General features: G+C 41.9%; 1 protein-coding gene across 3 annotated transcripts in view; it reads left to right on the top strand.

The window, feature by feature from the left end:
• The window catches only part of Fam135b (family with sequence similarity 135 member B), a 285,796-nt gene that overhangs the window by 233,819 nt on the left and 28,147 nt on the right, over positions 1-23,830 (top strand). For all 3 annotated transcript variants that reach the window (XM_052747946.1, XM_052747947.1, XM_052747948.1), the window contains exons 9-13: positions 709-758; positions 10,661-10,816; positions 11,571-11,644; positions 17,690-17,844; positions 21,574-23,581. In XM_052747946.1, the coding sequence (XP_052603906.1) occupies positions 709-758; positions 10,661-10,816; positions 11,571-11,644; positions 17,690-17,844; positions 21,574-23,581 (2,443 nt within the window). The remainder of the gene's footprint in view (positions 1-708; positions 759-10,660; positions 10,817-11,570; positions 11,645-17,689; positions 17,845-21,573; positions 23,582-23,830) is intronic.

Below are 23,830 nucleotides of genomic sequence, written 5' to 3'. Positions count from 1 at the left end.
AGATTGTGGGGTTGGTGAGAGCTGGGTCCCCCTCAGATTCCTTAGGCATTAGGGGGTTAGGAGAGAATTCAAATACTGTCAAAACTCTGACCATTAAGTCACAAAAAGCTGGAGGCCACTGATTCAGGCTAACAAGCTGGCACATAGCAGACTGTGCTGTGGGTGGCTTGGATGGTTATGATGCTCATTAGTGTCATGGTCCCTGGAGCCTGAAGTCTACTCAGATCTGCCACTCCACTTCCTTGAGCTTCTGACTTTTTAGCTCCAAGATGGAGAACAAATTCATATTCTCTATTACAAAATACACATTTGTGGGAGTTTCTCTCTCTCTCTCTCTCTCTCTCTCTCTCTCTCTCTCTCTCTCTCTCTCTCTCTCTCTCTCTCTCTCTCCATACATGCATCTGGAAAAGCATAAATAAATATAGACTCATTTAGGGCACACGAAGTGCTAGACACACTAAGGGGTCAATTGTACCTTATAATTCCACCCAGTAGTCCACAATGTATTTTCTCTTGTACTCAATCCATGGTGTCAAATGAGGTTGATTCTCTCCAATGTCTGACTAGCAGAGTCCTCTGGAGTTGCCTTTGTCTCTCTTTCTCCTACTTTACAATTTAGAGCATGAAATTTAGGCCTTTCCTTTCCTTAGCAAGTGCATCATTTAAATGGGGTCTGTTTAATTGTGTGGTCCTTGTTCTTCCTTCTAGAGGCCCTTGCTGTTGAAGAAACACTCTCTCAGCTGTGCTCAGAGTTACAGGTAATTACTGTGCTGACCCTGAGTCTGAACAGATGGAAGTACTTACAGTACTGGACCGAGCTAGTTTTGCCTGCCACACAGCATGCCAGTCACTGAAGCCACAATTTTTTCCCAGTGAGAAAAAGTGATTTCACAGGTAACAAAATATGGGGATAGGCCTGGCCTCCAATCTGCCTCCCTAGGGAAAGACCTGGAAGGTTTCTGTGGCATAAACAAAGAAGGTGTCCGAGGTCATGTTGGACAAGATGACTGACAATGAGGAAAACTAATCATATTTTGAACATGTGCAAGGAACTCCATGGTTGTTCATAGGCAGAAGATTCAGAAATGGCAGTCTTAGCATTGCATGTAGGTGGAGTTCGCAGATGTCCAAAGGTTATGCATCCAACACTGTGCACATTCAAGTGAAGGGATTGATGGCTTCAACCTGTTTAAGTAAGACAAAGCTACCTGTGGGTCCCTAAAAACATAATCATCCCAAATGGACCATAGGTCAGGGCACTGTTTGAAATGAAGCTAGTGATGAACATGTTTACCTCCATGACTTCTGTAACCAGTGAAGCAAGTGAACACTAAACTACAACCTGGCAATTAAGAGGACTTATTCATGTTTTCCCTGGGCTTCAAAAGAAAGGACATTTTATTCTTGGTTTTTAGGCTTTAGTCAGGGAAGGAAAATGACTCCAGAAACTTGCAACAGTAAAAAAAAAAAAAAATAGTAATTTCATATTGGGGACTTGGTTTCAACTTTATAAAGCAAACAATGGTTGTGCCCTTGGTGAGTGGGGGCAGTATGGATGCGCATCTGTTTGAGTCACCTGCTGTGATTTATTATCCCTTGGGCACTCTGTAGAGTGGGAAAACCACACTTCATTATTGTAGGCTAGGACCACTGTACTTTCAATCGGAGAGGAATTTAATGTTGGAAGGAAGCTGATTGAGTTGGTGAGTTACAGAGCTATTCATTGCCGGAAGCTGGCCTCAAAACAGACCTTTGTACCACAGTATTGACGAGTTGTTTAATCTTTATGAATTTTGGTTTTCCTATCCATGAAGCAGAAACAGGGGCTGAGGAGATGGCTCAGAGGATAACAGCCCTTTGCCACCCAAGCATGAAGACCACACTTCAGATCTCCAGAACTCATAAGAAAGAATGGGAAGGCCATACCTGGTGGCTGCCTGTAATACAGTATCCCAGGGGCAAGCACACTAGCTAGACAAGTCAGAATTGTCATGCTCAGGGTTCAGCAAGAGACCCTGTCTCAATAAATAAAGTGATAGCCACTGAGAAAGATACCCAATGTCAGCTTTGGGTCTCTCTAAGCATAAACATGCATGGGCACCTGTGCACATATGCACCTACCTATACACATGCAAAGACATAAACACCACAGACCAAGGCAAAGATGAAATGCATCTGGTTTTTGTTGGTCTCTCTTTCTTACAGTGAAAAGTATGGCACATGCCTGCCGGTTACCAGCTGCTATGTGATATGTACTACATGAAATTCCCCCATTGAATCAATACAACAGTCTGTAAAATAAGAAATCTTATTATGTTTTGTGGAGGAGGGATTGGGGACCAGCTCACAGAGCTGAGTTCTTTTACCAGAGACACAGGGCTAGAAGAGCCACCAGTCCCCATGAGACACTCCCCAGCACAAAGCTACCAGAAGACACAAACTGATGACATGAAATAGAAGCAGAGTTTTGACCTTTGCACATGGGTCATGGTGCAGGACACAGAATGCAGATAATGCTAACGTCAGGATTTTTGTCACAATCACGTGTCACTCTGGCTGGGCATTTCTCCTTCAGCAAGTAGTTTCTAGCACTGTATGGGTTCTTGGAAGGCAGTGTAGTCAAACAGTCAACCCCTTCCCTCTTTCTCTTTGGCATTTTCATGAATGTCTCCTTAGGAACTATGGCACCTGTTGAAGAGGTGAAATTTGATTCATTTCAGCCAGAGTTTTAAAGTTTCCATTACTTGTGAGCCCCTGGGTCAGCTCTGGGGACTTACGGTGATTCCCATTCCCTGGATCACAAGGTTAGTGAAGGAGTCTATATTCACTCTTGGGCTTTCGATGATGAATAATCCATGAACGGAATCGTATCTGGACAGAGATACCATGCATGGTGGCAGAACCCCAGGTAGTGTGTCAGTAATTCTTTTCAGGATGAAGCAAGATCGTAGTGGGCTCTAACAAAGAAGCTAAATATGAAATCAAGGATTGAGAGAATACCAAAGCCTTGTGCTTTTGCACTAGGGCAATGATAGAGATCAGAACTGGAAGGGTTCCTGGTCCAGGTCTACAGGAGAGAGCAGAAGTCTCACCTCTGCAAGGAGGAGGTTGACTGAAACACCAGGGAGCGAGCCAAAACTAATGATCAAGAAGCCTGAATGCCCCACTCACCATGGTGCCAGGATGAATTCTTCAAGTCACTAGGAGTCATGAAGTAGGAGGATGGCACATCCTTTGGGGCATGTACAAAAGAATGAACTTCCAACATCTATGCATGAGGAATTGTCTCATCTTCATCAATTCTTTAATACTAACTTCATGCCCAACCATGTAGTTTAATTCAAACAGTGTCTGCCTAGAGTCTGAAACAGGTCCCATAGGTTAAAGGCCCAGTCTTGCAACATTGCAATTTCTGGGACTCTCCTATTTTGACCAATCAGCTACCAAATGGAGGTTGCAATCCTAACCTTTTCCAGTGAGACAATTTCTTTTAATGGCTTAGAGAACTCAGGGTACACTTTTCTAATCCTTGCCAGTCTGCTATAAAGGATATTGCAAAGGGCACAAGTTAACAGCTAGATGAAGGATACCTAGGTCAAAGTCTGAAAAGGAGGGCAAGAGTGGAGCTTCTGTTTCTTGAGTTGACTATACCAACTTCAGGCAGGTGGGTGCATTCACCAGCCTGGGAACTCTCCCATCCCTGACTTTAAAGGTTTCTATATATTAGAAGCAGATCTAGGGCCCCAAGAAAATTATCACATAGTCCCAACTTACTCCAGTAAGGCAAAACATTTCATTTCTCTTGAAGGGTGAATATCCTGGACACATCAAGCAGGTGGATATCCATACTCAGTGAGGTCCTCCTGGGTTTTTATTCCTAGTGCAAAGGTCATCTTTGTCACTGAATTGGCAGAGCTTGGTCTCACACTCTTCCATGGCTATGTAAGTCAAACCTGAGTGGTGACAGGCAAAGAGCCATCCCGAGAAGACGATGAAACCCTGGACAAGTATTTTGGTCTCAGGAAGTGCTGGCCCTGGAGGAGTCTGAATCTCTGCCAAATGGCTTCTTTACAATTTTTTAATGAACTTTGTTTTGTATAATCCTTTGGTAGAAATGGCAGTACTAATTTTCCATGTATGGAGGCTCCAGTATAGAGACATGATTAGGTCCTTGACGTTGATGATTCATTCAATCCCCAAACTCTTCTTTCCTTGAAATCTGGGGACATTTCTCACCTCCTAACCATGAATTGTTTTTTGTATGTTTGTTTTTCTGGCAGCAGCCTCTACCCTATGGCTGCTTAGCGGTTAGTTAAAGACATTTCATGAGTTTGTTAGACAGAATTTAGTAACAAAAGCCGCACACACTCCCATTTCTATGGAGTTTTCAGGGGGTTCAGGTATTCCTTGCCAGGAACTGAAGACTGAAGTGCACCTTGTGATCTCCAGGAGGAAACTCGAGGTGGAAAGTGTGACTAGGCTTTTATCACAGTTACAACAGCAAGCTTCCCAGAGCAACCCCTCAGCATCCAGGGACAGGACAGGAAGTGCTCACACACATTCATAATAACCAGTGGATACTAAGAAGTGGGGCTTCCTTAATGTCTCTGAGCTACTTGCAGCCATTGGATGAGATTGCCAAACTTGACAAAGGCGCAGGGGCAACCTCCACTTGATAGTAGTGGCCCTGGTCCCCGGGATACCTTCGTCTTTGACAATTTGGTCACCTCTGGTGACTACAGTGATTAAGGTGAGAGATTTGAAGGACAGATCTGTCAATAACTTCATCAGACGTATTTCCTAAGGGACCTACTGCTCACTTCCACCCCTTGCAGCAGAGTCCCAGATTGTGGGAAGGTTTATATGATTTTGTTTTTTTTAGTTCTCTGACAGTCTCATATGTTCATATAATTAATTTTATTCATTGTATCCTCTACTGTCCTCTTTCATGTCCCCCTCTTTCTCTGGCTGTAATTCTTCTTCCCAAGTTCCTGTTCTGCTTTCATGTCTTGTGTGTGTATGTGTGTGCACACACACACACACGTGTGTGTGTGTCCCACTAAATCCTGTAGTTCTTTTGCTGCTACAGGATTCATTTTGTGACCACATTCTGTTGCAGAATTTTATTTTCTAAGAAACCTAAAAAGTGATGGAGTGCAAGGTATCAAGCAGGGAAGGGTTGGGCCTTATTCTGCTCCTTAATTTGTTTAATGGATTTACTGGCCTGAAGATTAAGTGGTAGGAATATTGCTGGGTATTCAGTAACCCGCCCAAATCAGAGCTGGGATTTGGTTAGAGATGAAACATCACCACCTGCTGGCAAATGGTGAGCAACAGTCAATGTATTTCTCTCAAGCCTTGCTGATAATGTTCATGGAGAAGAGTTGGATGTTTTCAGGTGATGAAGACATTGGAAAACCCAGATGTCTCCAGCAGCAGAATGGTCCTGAAGCATCTTTATTTGGTGTGAGAAACTTACAAAAGTTTAAAAGACACCTGTTTTGTGCTGGCCACTGGCCCCTCAGATAGTCCCTCTGTACAACCAAGGAAAAGACCACCCAGCGCTGACTGCCTAGTGAGAAATTGCTGAGGCGGGTCAGGCTCTGCCCACATGGCCAGAGTGAGAGTCGGGGAGGATAAGCAAAGGACAGCAGAGCAGGGAGGAGGGGAGGTCCTGGCTTTGGCAGGGAAGTTAAGATGCCAATAGGAACAGGGATGTCGGACACCTGGGAGGGAAGGGCACTCCTTTCAGTAGAGGTAATAATAGTGTGAAGCCCAGGTCACACATGAGCATGAGCATGCATCCCAGCTTCACTGTGGCATGGAGAACATGGAACCCAGATATAAATGGTAGACTGGAAATCTGAGTGGGGGCCCATGCTGGGGAGATGTTGAGGGTCTTCCCAGAAGAAACTAATCAAATAGGGTAGCCTGCCCTTTACCAAGGCACTAAAGGGTCTTCTGACACTTGCAAGCAGCTCTAAGAAGTAAGCCTGGCTGTTAGGTTTTTCTTTTCTTTCTTTCTTTTTTTTTTCTTCAGTAAAGCAACATAAGATTTTTCTAAGATATAAAAGGTTGTCTGCTATTTATCCCCACAAACTTTTGGGAATTACACAATTATCCAGTAGTTGTTCCTGGAGCTGCCCCTTTCTATTGAAAATTATCCAAAGAAAGGACATAGCAAGAATGTGAGATGTGGGTTTTGCTTTTTCTGTGCTGGTTGGACCTGTTGCGGAGGTGGGTCCTACCTGTTTTTCCTGTTACTCTAATAAATTGCCCTGTCAAGAGCAACTTACAGGAGAAAGTGTTTATTTTGGTCTGCATCTCCAGGAGGTTGGTCATTACTGTGGGAAGTCACAAGAGTAGGGCCTCAAGATCAAGAAATAGAGGGCAATGAACGCTGGTTATGAGTTCACCGTCTCCTTTTATATAGTCCAGAATCCTAGCCCAGGGAATGGTGCCACCCACAGTAGGTGGGGTGTCTTTGCAACTCAATTTATATAATCAAGAGGCTAATATCCAAGGTGATGTCACCAAGTTGACAAGTGAAGTTAACCATCACAGAGGGTTTGGAAGGACCTTGCTTTAAGCCAGGAAGAAACCTTAGAAGGTTGATTATCTGAGAGGATGCCCTGGTCTAGATGGGCCAGATGAGCAAGATGACTTTCCAAGTCCCTGCTAAGGAGGCACTGACCTTGAGTTCAAAGAGGTAGAGAAAGTGTTAGGGCCCCATAATGGCCACACACACAAACACACCATTCCACTCATTCTCAAATAATGAATGGAAGACTAGATTGAGTGTGCATTTAGGACTTCTGTCTCTATTGTCTTGCTCAAAACAGTAACATGCTTTCTGCTATGGTTACTGTTATCTCCTATTCCCTTGTATAGCCTGTCCCTTGGGAGTCCAGCTCTAGGTCTTCATAGTACAGTAAAACTTGCATTATAGAGAGGTTTCCAGGGATAGTGAGGGCACAGAAAACAATGCTGTGTTTTCTGGGGTCTCTCTTGGGTCTGCATGCCCCTGTGTGGCAGAGACTGTGAATTTCCTTTTTGCATCACAGAACATCTCATACAGAGAACAATAAGTATGGCCATCTACACTGTCTGACCTTGTTTAAGCTCTAGTGGTCTTAATCACCCACATTATGTGGGTCTGATTGCTTAGCAAGGATGACAATGCCACACAATGATGTCCTTTCATCCGTCCATCAGATGCTGTAGGTGTCCTACACTTCATGTGTTTCAACAACTTCTGGGGCAAAATACATGAACTTCTGAGGTTCACTTTATATTCAAAGAATGCACAAAGGCAGGGGTCATAGTGTAACAAGGGGGTTAGGACCAGGGTTTGCATTAGGATGATCTGGGAGGCATTTTAAAAGTTCTAATATCTGGGCTGCACCTCAGAGAGTCTGAGATGGATGCAGCCTTCTGTGGAAATATGGACAAACCTGAACCTCCTGGTGATTGTCACATGAACCTGAGATAGAGAAACATTCTGAAAGAGCCCAGTTTATTCAGGAAACAGGAAGAAAGATGATTACTTGGAAGACAGAATGTAGGTATCACCTCATCAGCAAGTTACCATGGCTCCTACATGACTCCCAGGATACATATCTTTTACAGTACTCTGTAGGTGTATTATAGCTAAGTATGTAGCTATAAGGGAATGAAATGCTTCTTCCAGGATGTATTTATATTTATATGTATTTATATTTATATTTGGCTTCCTGCAATATAGCACAGCCTATAGCACAAAATGAGAATGGAGTAACAGATAAAGGGAGCAGAAGAGTGAATGTGGTTAGAGCCCAGATGATCAAGGCTTTGGGAGTAGTCAAGGTAGGTAGGTGAGTCTTGCTCCAGAGAACTCACCTGTGATAGCAGAGGACTAAGACTGCTAGCTAACTTGTTAGCAGGTAAGAACCCTCCCTCACCTGCTGCAGAAAGCTGCCCACACCTGTTATGTGTAATTACACAATTCCAGGTGTTGGTGATGCTAGGAAAGTCTTCCTGTGGCTTAATTAGAAGCCTCTGTAACCTCATATGAAGCTGCTTTTAATCAACTAGGGAGAAAATAATTCTCCAAAGACTCATTTAATGAATATCTTTCTTTTTTCCCTCTTCACCTCTGGTAGTTGAGCTCAGAATTCATCCTGCATCTGTCAGTGCCACTGTGGTGGAGAGGGATGCTTGGAGGGCAGAATCAGAAGCCAAGCAAGTCAGGGATACATGATTGAGGCATAGAGCATCTCTCAAGGATGCTCATCCACCTATTACTGCAATAAAGTGTTGTTAAGTTCAGAATGTCCATTAGCTACTGTACTAGACGTAGGGATGCTGAGAGGTTAAATTCCCAATGCAGACAAATTGAGACAGTGGCAGCAAAGCAAGCATCACTTGTTAGAGGGACCATGAGGAAGGTCTGTAGGGTCAAGGACACCTGTTCAAGAAGAGGAAGAGAGATTGGTGAGCCTTAGACTGGTAGCATAAAGTAGTGTCATCATAAATAAGGGGAAATAGAATTGACTCCCTAGTCATTCCCTGGTTGATGATAGACCATGCCAAAGTGATGAAGAGGTAATGAAAGGAAATCAGAAGATGAGACAAGAGGAAAAGGCATATCAAAGAGAGGATGCTGCCTGAACAATGGTCTGGTATTACAAATAGAAAGACCTACGCATGCTGCTATAGGTAGGTCAGCATGACTGGCTCAATGATTGTGTATCAGGTACGAGGCATGGTCATCTTGGGTAAGGCAGGGATTATTTCCAGGAGCAAAATAGTGCTGAGTGTTGATGCAGTAGATTGGCTGTCATTAGTGAAGATTCTGGTAGAAGAACCCAAATATGAGCTGTTTAGACTGAATTCAAAAGCCCCACTTTCCAGTCTGGAGTTTTTCCAGCGATGCTACTTGTCCCTGAGGTCTATTCCCCTGCACCCTTCCTTCTCTGTCTCTGACCACTCATGATGCTGTACGGGACTGAGTCGTCAATGGTTATCAAAGGGTAAATGCATCTCTTAGAAGAGGCCGTGTTTAACTGGAGCCTTGCATCTGGAAGCTAGTCATAATAATAAAGCAAGAATCTCTGAGTATTAAGAGCCTCACTGTCCAGCAAACATCTCTGTTGCTGTTCTCTTACTCTAAGATACCCCGCTTCACCTGCTCTGCCTTCATCCAGAATCAAACCTCCTCCGTCCAATAACAATTACAAAACTGTGTCTGGAAGCAGTTGTTTGCTTTGTGCCTTCAGAGAGGAAACTGGGGCATAGGACAAATGAGGGAAAGAGATTGGATTTGCATGGCTGTGCCTTTGTGAAAGCCCTACACCATTCTCTCTGGTATATATTCCTATCTCTGACATTACAAAGACAGAGGCCTACTCTTACTCATCACGTGTCCTTCTTCTGCCAAACATGTTAGCAAGACAAGGAAGATGCTCAGTAATTGCTGTGTCTTGTTGAAACCTGGAGCTCAGTGGGCAGGCTTCTTGTCACTCTTCCAAGGAGCATTTGATCTTTTCACCTTCCCGTAATGCAATTTTCTCCCTTAGAATATGGTCCTCCCCATTCTAAACCAGTTACCTGTCCAACATGTTCTCATCAAGAGTCTTCTCCAAACGTTTCAGGCCCCACTGTAGTCTGACTGACTTACATTGTAATTAAGGCATGCTAGAATCCTCCTTAAGAAGTGGCTTGGTTTAAGCAATGGTTAAGAAGGTAATGATGGGTTATAGCCACAGAGAGGCTGCCTAGTGACCTGGCTAGTTAAGCACTCTGGGATTATAAGGAGTACCTTTTCTCCTAAGATATTTTTAAATAGCTGCTGAGGTGGAGCATGTGGTTTCATGGTTAGAGAGTCCTTCAGTTAAATCCTAGCTGGGTGAAAATTGGACGTTCTATTAAGTCACTGCCATTTTCCTTCCTGTGAAAGGATGGTTCTAATAGTCTACCTAAAAGATGATTGCATGAATTGAATGTGAAGCATGTATAAAATGATCAGTCTTAGTAAGTGGGAGCCATTGTGATTATAAATCACTGAGTTCAGAGTTTAATGAAATACAGAGTAGATTCTAGTACAAGAATCTCTTCTCTGGGTGTGTGAGTTCAAGGGAGGATGCTATGGCTGATCCCCCTTTGGTGCAGTAGTGCAAAGGCCATGCTGAAGGAATCCTAGACTAGGATGCTAACATTTGGGAAAGCTGGGTTCTGAGGTGATGAGATTAGAAGTTTAGGGTAGAGAGTTGAAAATGGGTAGCAACAATTTATAAAAGGAGAAAGGACATACTAGACAAGATATTCCTGGAAATCTAGAAGTAACTCACACTTAAAGCATGCATGGAGAGGGAAGACATCGACTTGGGATAGACACGGGTTAACCTTACATGAAACCATGGGCCCTGAATATTAAACTATAGACAGGAACTGCCAAATAGTTTATTCCTCTCATTGCTGTATCTCTTAGCTCCCATATTCAAAGGGACAGGATAACACAATTCTACATTATATAGCATAAGACATGTATTATAATACCACATTATTTATGGCATGTGAGGGAAAGGATAGAAGAGCAGAGCATTTGGTAAAGATCCCAAGAGGAAGGCTGAGGCAACACAATAGAGCTACGTCTTTGAATGACACTCTTTTACCCATGCAGATGCTGAACAACCCGGAGAAGATAGCTGAACAGATCAGTAAGGATCTTGCCTGGCTGGCCTCCCATATGATGGCTCTGTGGACCCAATTCCTGGAGACAGTGACTCTACACTCCGAAGTGACCACTTATCTCACCCAGGAACACCATGCTTTGAGGGTAAATCATAAAATGCTATAAACTCTCTGACTCTGTGCATTTATTCTTAAAGAGAAATTTTGCAAGACTTGGTTCGTTGAGGGGAACATGATTTGCCATTGTGCCAATGTATGGATTTCAACAATGGTCCCACTCAACTGTGAATGATCATTGTGACATCAAAAATTCACTTACTTATTTCACCCTATTCTGTCATTCATAAAACATCTTTCTTATCTATGTCTGAAGATATCTGAGCTTATAAAATTAACTAATAAAAGTGTCTCAATGTACTTAGGAAGAAGTACTTTCAAAAGTAATGTGTTGCCCTCATCTTGGCTGTACATGTATAGTTATTAATATATATGGAGTGATGTGAATCTTCTCACTTGGGCAAGAGAAATAAGTGTCTGAGGATCAGAGTCCACAAAGCACATAGCAAATGCTCCTGGCTTTTGGAATTCTCCATGTTGTGCATTTATTTATAATACCTGTTTGGAAAAATCTCATATTCTTGTAGAAAGAATAAAACTTGAGGATAAAAATGAAAGCAGAACAGGAGTGAGTTTATAAGCATATACTACACTGCTTGGGCTAAGAGCTATAAAGACGTGGGAAGCTTTGGAGGGTGGAAAACCTCTTGTGACAGACCTCTGTATGCAGGCACAGCCTTCTTTCCACGAAAACACAACACTTAATCTCCAGACTCTCAAGTTGAGAAAATGGAGGTCATATCCACTTGAGGAATTAAGCTGTTTATATTGTCATCCCTCAGGTCCGAAGGTTTTCTGAAGCTTTCTTTTATATGGAGCACCAAAAACTTGCAGTTTTGACCTTTCAGGAAAACCTGTAAGTAATAAATTGCACACCCACTTCACCCTGTTAAAGTGGCCACCCAGGGCATTCAGCTCTCTTTCTTTGTTCACGTTTCCCTTTCCTTTCATCTCCTGCTGTGAAACAGACACTCTGCTGGCTGCTTCTGCACACTCTGTCTACAGTCCTGTGCCAGCAAAGAAAGTACACACTGGGGAGGCGGGAGCTGCAGGTGCCAGGGAAGGTCGATAGCCAAAGGTGTCTTTTGTTGCATGCCATTATGGTTCTATAGAGAAAAATCAAGACTTCCTAGGTCTCTGCAGACATCTGTGCTGAGTCCTCTGCAAAATGAATAGAAGCAGGTGGTGTGGCCACATGCTGTGTCAGACAAGCTCAGTGATGCAGTAGTTAAAACATTTATTTAGCATAATAATTAAGCCCAAGATCTCTAATCAGGAGGAATGATGCCTTTTTAAGATTGCCTTCTTCCAAAAAGAATTGAAAAGTATCAAGAAATTTGAGTGGTGATAAGAGATGAGGTTTCTTAGATTCTCTAGGGAAGATGGGTGGAGACCTCATCAAAATCTTTTGGCCACCAATATTTTATTTTGAATAATCTGTTCAAAACATAATGGTAAGGGGAAGCCTAGTTAAGAGGCCACAGTGCATCTATCAAAGAGACTGGTGGAATTTTCATGTTGCCTAAGACAGACCTGGAATTCTTTCATCTTTGTATACATAACCCTGTTTCCTCCACAGGTTTTATTCTGTAAGCAAACTATGGTGACATTTAGTGTTTGCTTTTAGGTTATCAAAATAGTGGGATAGAAAGGAAAATGCATATGCTTATGAAAATAGCTTGTTTGGACAACATTAGAGTCTTCAACAAGTACAGCAATGCGTACATTCATTCTCAGGGAGTGTGAACACATGTGAAAGTGAAAGTCACAAAGGTCATTGCTCTCTATATTAATATTAATATGTCTCATCACTGGGATTACAATACCAAAGAACATCTACTTAAAGAAGGGCACCCCACAGTTTGAAGGGTCATCCTGGCAGGAAGTCATGGCTGGTCATATGACATCTAAGTCAAGCAGAGAAAGAAATGTACTCAACTCACTTCCTCTTTTGATCCATAGTATTCAGTCTGGGACCTCAGCCTATTGATGGTATCACATTCAGAGTGGATCTCTCCTCCTCAGTTACACTTTGGAAAAGTGCTCACAGACATGCCCAGAGGTGTGTCTCCAAAGTGATTCTCAATCAAGTTGACAATGAAAACGAAGCATCACACTCTCCAGGCACAGTTTGGTTGGAATGCCAGCCCTCTAGATGCCTATGCAAAATGCTCATAATACAGGGTATCTGGTGATGTGCAGTGAGTGATTCCTTGAGAAATGTTTGCTTTTCTTCTGTTGTCAATGTATTCTCAACTGGAGCTAGTTGTGATGATTGGTTTTTGTCAATTTTATCAAATTTAGAATCACCTGGGAAGAGAATACTAATAACAGATTGTCTGGATTGGGTTGGACTGAGGGAATGTCTATGGGGATTGTCTTGATCAGAATGATGGAGGTGGGATGACCTGCCCACTGTAGGTAACACCATTTCCTGAGCAGGAAATCTCTGGATTATAGAAGAGTAGAGAAAGCAAGCTGAGTGCAGCATGCATCTGTCATTCCCTGATCGTGACTTTGACTGACCAGCTGTTTTCATCTGCTGCTGTGACTTCCCTGAGACGATGGACTAGAAACTAGACATGTGATCCAAATCGATTCTTTTTCCCTTAAGCAGCTTTTGGTAGGGTATTTTATCAAAGTGGCAAGAAAGGAATCCTGTGCACCACTCTTAGTTTCCTTCCCCATAAAATGGTCCAAAGTAAAAGATGAAAAGACAAAGTGGGAACATCCACATGAGGTAGACAGAGCACAAGCTGAAGATCCTCCTCTGTAAATGGTGATGTTAATGTAGATGGTGATTAATGAGTGAACATTAATTGTCCCAGTGGACAGTAGATGTGGTAAAGAATGCTGTCTTGTAGGTTTCTCATTCTATCTGACAAATAGGCAGTTAATAAATTAACTCGTTCAGGTAGTTACCAATGTAAAAACAATAAGCAAGAAGATAAGGGCATAGGAAGAGAGAAGAGATGTGGTTGGTATTCTCATAAATAGTTAACCACTAATTCTTAGACTCCCCAAACCGTGTCATGTTCTATATAGCATTTGTTAATTTTTGTCATGTGAATTCCCCACAGTAGTGTTTCAAGTCATTCATAAGTTATTAGGAAGTATGAAGCTAGAAAGAGACATATGCAGTTTGCTCCTGTAAGCCAGCCTCAACTGTCCTTTATGGAAAATTGTGTGTGGTCCAAGGACTGATTTTGACAAAGTAATGGGAGACAAAAAATAAATTGCGGAAGTGACAATTGACCTCAATTTGGGATTATTGTGACTCAGACTATAAAAGGTGTTTATTCAACAGGGAGCACTTCCAATAATGTTCTGAATTTGAGGAGAACAGGATGGAGGGAAGTAGGAAGGTAAGAGGGAAGGGCAGGAAGGACTAAATCATGTGGTATCTTGTGCACCACAAAATAACTCAGATTCATGATAATTTCAGTTCATGTATTATTAGCCTGAAAATGAAGTTGGACCTTAGCATTTCAAATTCCATTCAAATGTTTTAACTTATAGATTTTACTAAAACTGGCATGCATTCCTTAACCTCTCTTAGCTAGTTTCTTAGATATAAAAGGAGATTCCTTCTTTCAGTAAGTATGTATATATTGTTGTCTGTGTTCCAGATACTATTTCAGTTGTGGGCTATTTAGAGTCGAACCAAACAGACAAAATCTCTCTGTACAAATAAATAGACATGTTGACCAAATGGTGATGAGAAGTGTCTATTAACTTAAGAGGAGTAGATACTGAATGTGTCTATCCTGGTCTCCCTGCAATTTCACATAGGAGTGGAGGTCAGGTTGAAGTTTTCAAGGTGATTATGTCTTATACAGCAAATAGATTGGACAACATTTTAAGTATTCAATTGACCATCAATATCCACACAAGCATCAAGTAGACAACAAGTTACCAGAGAGATTCTGCTCAATAGGAAATACATTTTTGTCAAAATGAACCATGTCACCAAGAACACAGAAAGAGATTTCATTTCAGAATGAGAAAATCATGGGAAAGGTGGATACATGCTGTCAATAGAATGAGTCTTGGGATAAGATATTGAACAGGGACTGTGTGAGGCTAAGCAGGTATGCCCAGACACATGCATGTTCATTATAGCTAGACAGACAAGTTGTGATTCAGGATTAATTACCTACTTACATGGGAGGCAGAACTACATTCTAGCATCAGGATTGATGATGGAATGTCAGCATACAGAGGCATAGGTGAGCTTATTTGTCAAGATCCATCATAGTTTGACCTGGAAGAGATTTTATGTCATAGATGAATTTTCACCACCTTTCAGTAGGCTGCGAAATGAATGGATGGATTTGGGACAGATCTTTATCTGTGACATGGTCTGGGATGGCACAGGACAAGATATAATGTATGATTTGAGGGAGGTGTGTTTGCTCATGTTTGCCAGTGTACATGGGTCTGAGGATGTGTGTTTATCATGAAAATAACTGGCCAGCCATCAGGAGTAACTTATGAAACATGTTAACATGAGATTTAGCCTGGGCTTAGGGCAAGGCTGGTTGTGGCTGGCCCTCTTCTGTTTGTTCCATGTCTCTGTGATGCCCTTCACACAATAAGGAGGAATACATGGCTGTGGAAAAAAAAATGATGTAGAGATTCTATAATCGGGAAGTTGAGATAATACTTCAATTTTCACTGTTCCTGTACTGACATTTATAACAGTTTAACTTAGAGAAAATTTAATTTTAATCAAAATATTATTTTATCACTTTCTGTCTTCTTATTTCCTCCCTCCAACTACTCCTATTTTTCCCCTTATTCCCTCTCAAATTGGTAGTCTCCTTTTCCTTATACATATATATGTATGTATTCAATATATACATATACGTGTAAGTACACACACACACACACACACACACACACACACACACACACACACATATAAATATATCAGTAGGGCTGATCACCTCAAATGGGCTAACCAATTAAAAAGCTCATTTCTGGGGGATACTAACTCTCCCCTCTCTTTGCAATCATTAGTTACATGTAGCATCTACGACACTGTGTAACATTTAATAGGTCATTCCTCTGTGCCTGTAGAGATGTCTCAGTTAGGAACATTGTTTCCATGCAAACCTGAAGACCTGAGTTCAAATCCCCAGCCCCCATGTAAGAAGCAAGGTGTCATGGCAAGCACTTGCAATACCAGCATTGTAGAAGAAGAGACAGTAGGAGATCCTTGGGGTTTGTTGACCAGCCAGTTCAGGTGAATCAGTGAGCTTCAGGTTCAGGCTGGCAAGCTCCGCTATAATCTATATGGAAGCCAGAGAACCAGAGAGGCTAGGGATGTGGCTCAGTCACGTCTCAAAATCTTGGTACCAGGGGACCAAGGGACCAGGTGGGAGCAGTTTTATGACTGACAGTCTGAAAACCTGAATGTTGGGGTGCTGCTATGAGCCCCATGTTCCAAAAGTTGGAGAACCTGGAATTATGATGTCAAATGAGAAGAGAAAACAAAGGTATCCTGGTTCCGGAAAAACAAATGTTCATCCTGCCCATCCACATTCCATCTAGCGGCTCACCCTGTCAGATAGTGCCTGTCCTCATTGAAGGTGGATCTGGCAGATCTGTCACCAGCTCACAAGCCAATGTCTTCTGGCTACACCTTTACATACTCAGGGGACCCAAGGAGGGGTAGAATGTGGAACTGACTGAGACAAAATCATATTTAATATCCATCCAGATATAATATCCAAATGATTAGATATTCAAAGAGGTATAAAGTTGTAACAACTTCCAGAGCTTTGAATAAGAGGAAAAAAATCTCCCATGTATATGAGGGAAACTTAAAAATAGAAAATATAAGATAAACATATTTAATCTGTAAAGTCAATATGTATTGCCATAATTAATATCTCTATGCATATTATATGAAATCTGTATATGCCATAAGTCATACATGTGTATGTGTTGAACTCTTGGGACTTCTGTTGATGGTGATGATGTGATGCTTACATAGCTTGTTCTGGACCTGTATAGGGTTATACAGTTAGTATTTTATAGTGGTAGATAGTCCACATGACCGGGAAGTGGGATGAGTGTCCAGAGTTCTGCCTGCTACATGAAGAGCCTCAGACAGGCAGAGAGACATATGCTCAGGCTTCTCCCAAATCTCCAGTCCCTTAAGGGAAGCTCTCCTCTTCCCTTAATGGAAAGTGATTGAGTTTTTATATACAAAAACTATAAAACATTACTTAGCTTTTCTTTCATGAGATAACATGAATTTACTCTCTTCTGCAGAGGAATTAAAGTCACATGCACCTCCAAACTTTTAAATGGTAAAGTAGTAATTACTTCAGATTCTGGAATCAGGTTCTTAATGGTAGAAGGATGTTTAGTATTGGAAGAATAAATATAAGCTTTGAAACAGAAACAAAAAGTATACGGCCTGAATTATAGTAGCTTTCACACTAATAAAAGCTGTCAGTATCAACATAATAACAAAAAGCACTTAAGGTGGCTCAGCTGTACCGAAATATAACTCAGACTAAGTACTCTAAAAAGTTAAAGATGCTGGAGTAATAGATGAGTAAATTTAACTTTCTCTTCCAAAGCACACATTTTAGATCAGCAGCCATTTCTTAGCTAGCCTTTCAATAGCATGATGCTAATTACCTTCCACTGTCAGGTATAATCCAGTACCACAATCCTTTGCACCAACACTAGCTCTTGGAGCAGTTCCTCAGCAAAGCAGATTACCATTTTGAGGGCTATCTTAGATGGATAGGAGGACAGGCAGATGGTCATTACCAGCATCTGCTAAAAGCACTGTTGTTAAAGCTTTCTTGGGGTTAGAATGGTAAGACTATTGAAAACTTCCAATCCTGTTTGGTCGATTACCTTTCTGTGTGCTCCACAGGATACAGACCCACAGCCAGCTATCTTTGGACATCCGGAACTCGGAGTACCTCACCAGCATGCCCCCATTGCCCGCAGAGTGCCTGGATATTGATGGTGACTGGAACACCCTTCCTGTTATCTTTGAGGACAGATATGTGGACTGCCCTGTCTCAGGTTTGTCTTTCTCTGTTGTTTTGAAAAGACTTGAGAATTGGACTTTCATTGGAAGTACTGGTACACTAACAGATTGTGCCCCTGAAGCCCTGGTGGTCACTGTTCACAAGAGTATCAGCAAATTGTGGTAGTATTTTCTCTTTAAAGGGGAAGGAAGAGTTAGTGTTAATGCCTACCTGGCCCCTTCTGGATCAAAATGTCCCCGGTACCTGTGTTTTCACCTATGGAATTACCTATAGAATGAGACATGCATAGACTCAGACATACATACTCTCTTTCCCACACACAGACACCTACACAGACACAGACACACACACACACACACACACACACACACACACACCCACACACACCCTAGAGTGATCAAAGACTTATGAAGATCTTTCGTTCTCTCAAGTGTGCAGTTTTAACTATAGTCATTTCTTATTAACTTTAATGACACTGTGTTAGTGCCTATTTTGTGGCGGTGGTGATTGAAGTTGTTTTGTTGGTTGGTTGATGGTTACTATGTCATTCTAGGTGGCTCCTCACTAATTCAATGACCTGTTTAATGCCAGAAGGCAGGTCAAGGACTTGAGAAAGTGGGCTGTGTAACTAGGAGAACTTATGAACGAAAACCTCAGGGAGAGAAAGAACAAGGCTATGTCTATTATTTGTATAACAGTGTTCAGCATGGTTCTTCTGTTTGTCAGTGAACCCAGAGATCAACTGCAAAAGGACCAGACATGAAGAAATGAATGTCACCTTTCTGTTCTCCCCGGTAACTTGACCATAGAAACCCAATAATCATGACCAGAAAATGTCAAGCCCTATGTTGGTGGTTTAACCAAATTATTTATTTAATTCTTTAAGTAATTTATACAGCTTCAGAGAGGGAAACTGAGGTATAGATAGACCATGTATCAATAAGCAACCAAAGTCAACTCCTTAACTCCAGAGTCCAGGCTCTGCTCTGGTATCTTCCTCAGGTGTTTTAAGCCAGGCTACTTTGCTTGTCATTTTATACAGTGGACCAAAATGGCTACATTTCAGAAATTCTGCATCTGCAGGTTTACAGCCTGGAAGCTAGGTGACTTGTAGGGATAGCAAGTTTGCAAAAATGCATTTGGTTTCCAGTTGTACTCTGACATCTAGTGTCAAGTAAGTGTATGACAAGTCAAATATGTACTGAATTATACTAAACCTCCACCCCAACTGGTAAGTTTTAAAGTTTGTGTGTGTGTGTGTGTGTGTGTGTGTGTGTGTGTGTGTGTGTTTATATGCTTGTGTTTTCATTAATGCATACCTCTTATATAATTTCCAGCAAAAGTGAACAGTTGAAGAAATTAAGCACTGCTTATAATAACCTCTGATATTTACACATCAGAATTAGGTGTAGATTGTTTCTCAGTATTTTTAATTGCAGATATTGATAAATATTTCAGTGAGCATAAATTTCTATTCTTCGTGCATGTGATTCTGTCACACACACATAATTTTCAACAAGACAACTTGTTGTAGCGTTGAGTGCTTCCAAATATTTGGAAAATCCCATCAAGGCAAAAGATCATTTACTCTTATAACAAATGTCCACTTTCTTTCTTGCCAACCCAGTGCCTAGTCATGCTAGTATAGTCTTGGGTGGAACTAAACATCATTGTGGTAATTATATTCAAGCCAATATAAGCAATCAGTGAACACAATATTCTTTGTTTTGCTAGATTCCTGTTCTTGCCTTAGATACTTTCAGGAACACAGTTCATCAAATATGTACTAGATAGGAGGTCAGCCTGCGGGCTACAGGGATAAAACACAAGCTGTTGCCTTTAGGGCGACAAAAGTTTGGAAGTGGATCATCACATGGTCATAGGACATACAATACTACATGTATGTGGGAGGGATGCTGGGGGATTTTCAAAAGAGTATAGTGGTATGTACTGGTCTTGCTGCAGGCAGAGGAAAGTAAATGCTTCCTAAGTATCCCCAGGTTCATTTGATGTACCAAGGTAAAGGGAGAATTCATTTCTTCCTCAGTCTAATTACAAATTGCACTGAAAGTTATTGGATGATCATAGGTCACTGTATGACCTACATGTGCATACTCTTGGATATGCACCCAATAAACTCTAAATCCTACCACAGAGATATATGTTCATTGCTGCACTATTTACAATAGCCATGGAATGGAACCAGTCTTGATGTCTATCAGCAGAGATTTATATAATTTAAAGAAAACACAGACACACATCCTCCTGTTTATATGGCATATGTGGGAGATGTCAGGAGTCACATCTCAGATCTTTGGTTATGATAGGTGCACATGGAGAATGTTTGTTACTGGTCAGTTGTGGGAAACAGGAGAAGAAGAAAAAGAGGATTCAAAGTTTTAAGAGAGAGAAAATAGTTAAAAAAATAAGATAAGATGTCATACTTTGGTTCTCTGCATCAGCCTCTGAAGATGGGTGTGATTATGGAAGCTTTCCAAAGCTTCACTGTGGTGTTACTATCTAACACATAGGACAGATAACCTGATTGCAGGGTTTGTTCTGCAGAAAGCAGAACTCTTCACCCCATGCATAACATCATTTCATACAATGATTTATGAGTGAGTGAAGGGCTTGTGGGTTCCTATGGATCTGCCTACCCTACAGCTGAGGAAGGTCAAAAAGCTTCCTGAAGACTGTGGTTGCCTAGGGTGCTCACAAATAGCAATGCTGGAGTTGATGCTCAGATCTTCCAGGCTCCCAAGTTATCTTTACTCTATAAACACTATACTTATGATTGACCTCATCACATCTGAAGGAAGAAAATGCTAAGTGTACTCAAATAAATGAAAGGTAAGTGGTATGATGAGAGAAAATAAATGCCTTTTTTTTCTAGCCCCTTTTCTCTTTTATTAGTTTGCATAATACGGCAGGCACAAACATCTCTCAAGCAAAACTTCACTTCTGCAGGCAAACTGGCAATCTGCAATTCTGCAAATTCTGGCCACTGGCTACAAATTCTTGGTTCCTGTAATTCACCCATATTTCATGATGTTCTGGGATGACTCACAGAACTCCGGAAGGAGCTGTCTTCATGATTAAAGTTTTATTGTTGCAAAGAAAGGACAACCATATCCCCCAAAATGAAAACAGGAGGGGAGAGAGAAAAGGAGGGAGAGAAATAGAAAGAGAGGAAGAGAGAGAGATAGAGGGAGAGAGAGAGGGAGGGAGGGAGAGAAACAGAGAGAGACAGGGGAGAGGAGAGAGAGAGGATCTATAGGTTGAATCTTAGTCAGATGTTTTGGTATTCTCAAGACTTTTTCTTCTCCTGGGGCATCCATCCTTGTCAATCTATAAATTTGAAGAGCTCATCTAAGCCACAGGATTGATGTTTTCTTATGTGGATAAAAGTATGTGAGCCACTGGCCTCACATAGATGTAATCTTTTCACATAGGTCTGATGGGTATTTCTTTTCCCTTGTCCCAACCCACTAATCACATGTTTTGTCACATTCATATCTTCATTTATCTCATCAACATAAACTATTTGGAAGTTTAACGTGAGTCACCTGGTTATCATAAACTATCTGTATACCCCTGAATAAGAAACTTTTTCTGTAACTTAAGAACTTTAAAAAATCTGAAGGTCATCCCCTTCAAAAAGTAGTGATACAGGACTGCTGAATTGTTTTCATACAATTAGGCATTTAAATAATTTATAATATTGATTTGTAAACTACAATACAATTTTATTCTTTTGTTATAGAGCATAATTTGAGTGTTTATCCTAATTTTGATGTCCCACTGGCAAGTCCTGCAATAATGGATCTAAAAGGGAAAGAAAAGAATATTATAAATCAAAAATCACCATTGAGGAAGAACCTTCCATTATCTACTACAAAAGCACCCCAATTGGGCTCTGATGAGGATGTTATTAGGTGTCCAGAGATGGAAGAGAATGTCTCCACACAGAATCCTGTGGATGTGTGCTCAGAATCTCAGGTGTATTTGACCATTGGTGAATTCCAAAGCAAAACACTCAAGCCTGAAGATGCATGCTGGACTGGTCCAAGGGCTGATGCTGTGAGAGATTCAGATATGGACATACGTAGGAGGAGTCCAGGCCCTGATGATGGGAAGGCCCCAGCATTGACCTACATTGATGTGAAATCTAGCAATAAGAACCACCCTAGAGCTGAGCCCATGCAGGGCTTTAATGTACAGCATGAGCAAGGGAGCTCTCAGGACAGCTATGATCCTGTTAAGACTCTGCCAAGCAAAGCTGTAGCAGGAATAAGTCAGAATAATGCCACTTCTTTAAACCAAAAAGCTGCCATTGAATTCAAGACTCTAGGAAGGGGAGCAGACCAGGAGGGAAAGCCCATGCTGCTGAGCCTGAAGCTCACCCCTGCTGAACCTTGTGACCCATTGAATACTGCTCCAATGGAACCTTGGGACACCACATCTTCCCTGCAGGACCATTCAGAAGAGCAGGAAGATCTGTCAGTGCTCTCTGGCATCATCAAGAGGTCAGCCTCCATCATATCTGACTCAGGCATTGAAAGTGAACCAAGTTCTGTTGCCTGGTCTGAGGCCCGTAGCAGGGCCCTGGAGCTACCTAGTGATCGTGAAGTTTTACATCAAGTGATTCGAAGGCATGCCCACCACAGGAACTCTTTAGAGGGTGGTCATACAGAAAGCAACACTAGTCTGCCCAGTGGCATCCAGGCTTCTCTTACCTCTATCAGCTCTTTGCCTTTTGAAGATGAGGAACGGGAGTTGGCACTTACTATGCTAACCAAGTCTGTCTCTGCACCCCAGATCAGCAGCCCTGAGGATACCACTGAAGGTGCAGACACCATGAAGAGCACAGGAGGATTTGCTGAAGACCTGGACAGTTCTAGCAAGGACACCAGTTCACCTGGACACAGTTCTCATTCTTATGGTGGCTCCAGGGCCCAGGATGTCAGGGCAGGACACTCCCTTGCAGACATAGCTTTAGATTCTGAGAGAGCCCACGGACCTGGGTACATAGACATCCCCAAAGGTAAAGAGAACCAGTCCTGTCCTCAAGGACCCTGCTATATGGATGACATGGCTGAGAACATACCAAGTGTTGAAACCAAAGGTCTTAACTTAAAAGTACCATGTACTATAGTGCTTGAAAACTCTAGGACCAGTTCTTTTCATAGAGCAGCAGACGAAACCACAAAAGGCAAACATAAAGGATGGAGTGGGGGTAAACACATAGTCCCCAACAACAGCATCTTAGACATCAGGGCTGGGTCTCACCACAGGGTGCCTGAAATCAGTAGTGCACCAGCTGTTGAAGCTGTCAACTTGAATTCTACAGGTGTACAAAATGGTTCATCAAGTGTCAATGACACCATGACATTGAATAGAAGACATACTGCCTCTCTGGAGGTCAAACATGAAGCAGGCACTGTGTGCCCCACTGTGACTCACACGATTGCCTCCCAAGTGTCACGAAACCATGAGCTGAAGACAGGAACTTCCATCTCTGGGTCCCACTTGAACTCCGCCGAGGCCTTTACTCTGGACAGCTTAAAGGCAGTGGAGGTCGTTAACTTGTCTGTGTCTTGCACTGCCACATGTCTCCCTTTCTCATCTGTACCCAAGGAGACCCCTGCTAGGGCTGGACACTCTTCTAAACAAAGCCTAGCCCCCATTACTCATCAACCTTTGGGCTCCTTTGGAGTTGTTTCTACCTATTCCAGCAAGTTGGAAGAAGAAGTCAGTGAAAGAATGTTCAGGTAAGTTTGTGGGATAGCTCACAGCTCATGGGTCCATAGTCACTTATGTTTTCCCAAAGTTTTCTTTCTCAGTTTCATACATACTATTTAAACATGGAGGTATTTATTATTTTTGTTAATTTAAATAAAGCAATAATGTACACATCATGCAACTCAGAATGTCTAAGCAATATAAAGAAGAATTACAAATAAGCCCATCACCCAACATAACAACATGACATAATTTTTATATAGAAATCTTCTATATAG

The sequence above is a fragment of the Peromyscus californicus genome, unplaced genomic scaffold, assembly GCF_007827085.1.
Source record: "Peromyscus californicus insignis strain IS unplaced genomic scaffold, ASM782708v3 Scaffold_20__1_contigs__length_68692818, whole genome shotgun sequence".
NCBI classification, from domain to species: domain Eukaryota; kingdom Metazoa; phylum Chordata; class Mammalia; order Rodentia; family Cricetidae; genus Peromyscus; species Peromyscus californicus.
This window is presented reverse-complemented; position numbering and strand designations above follow the sequence as displayed.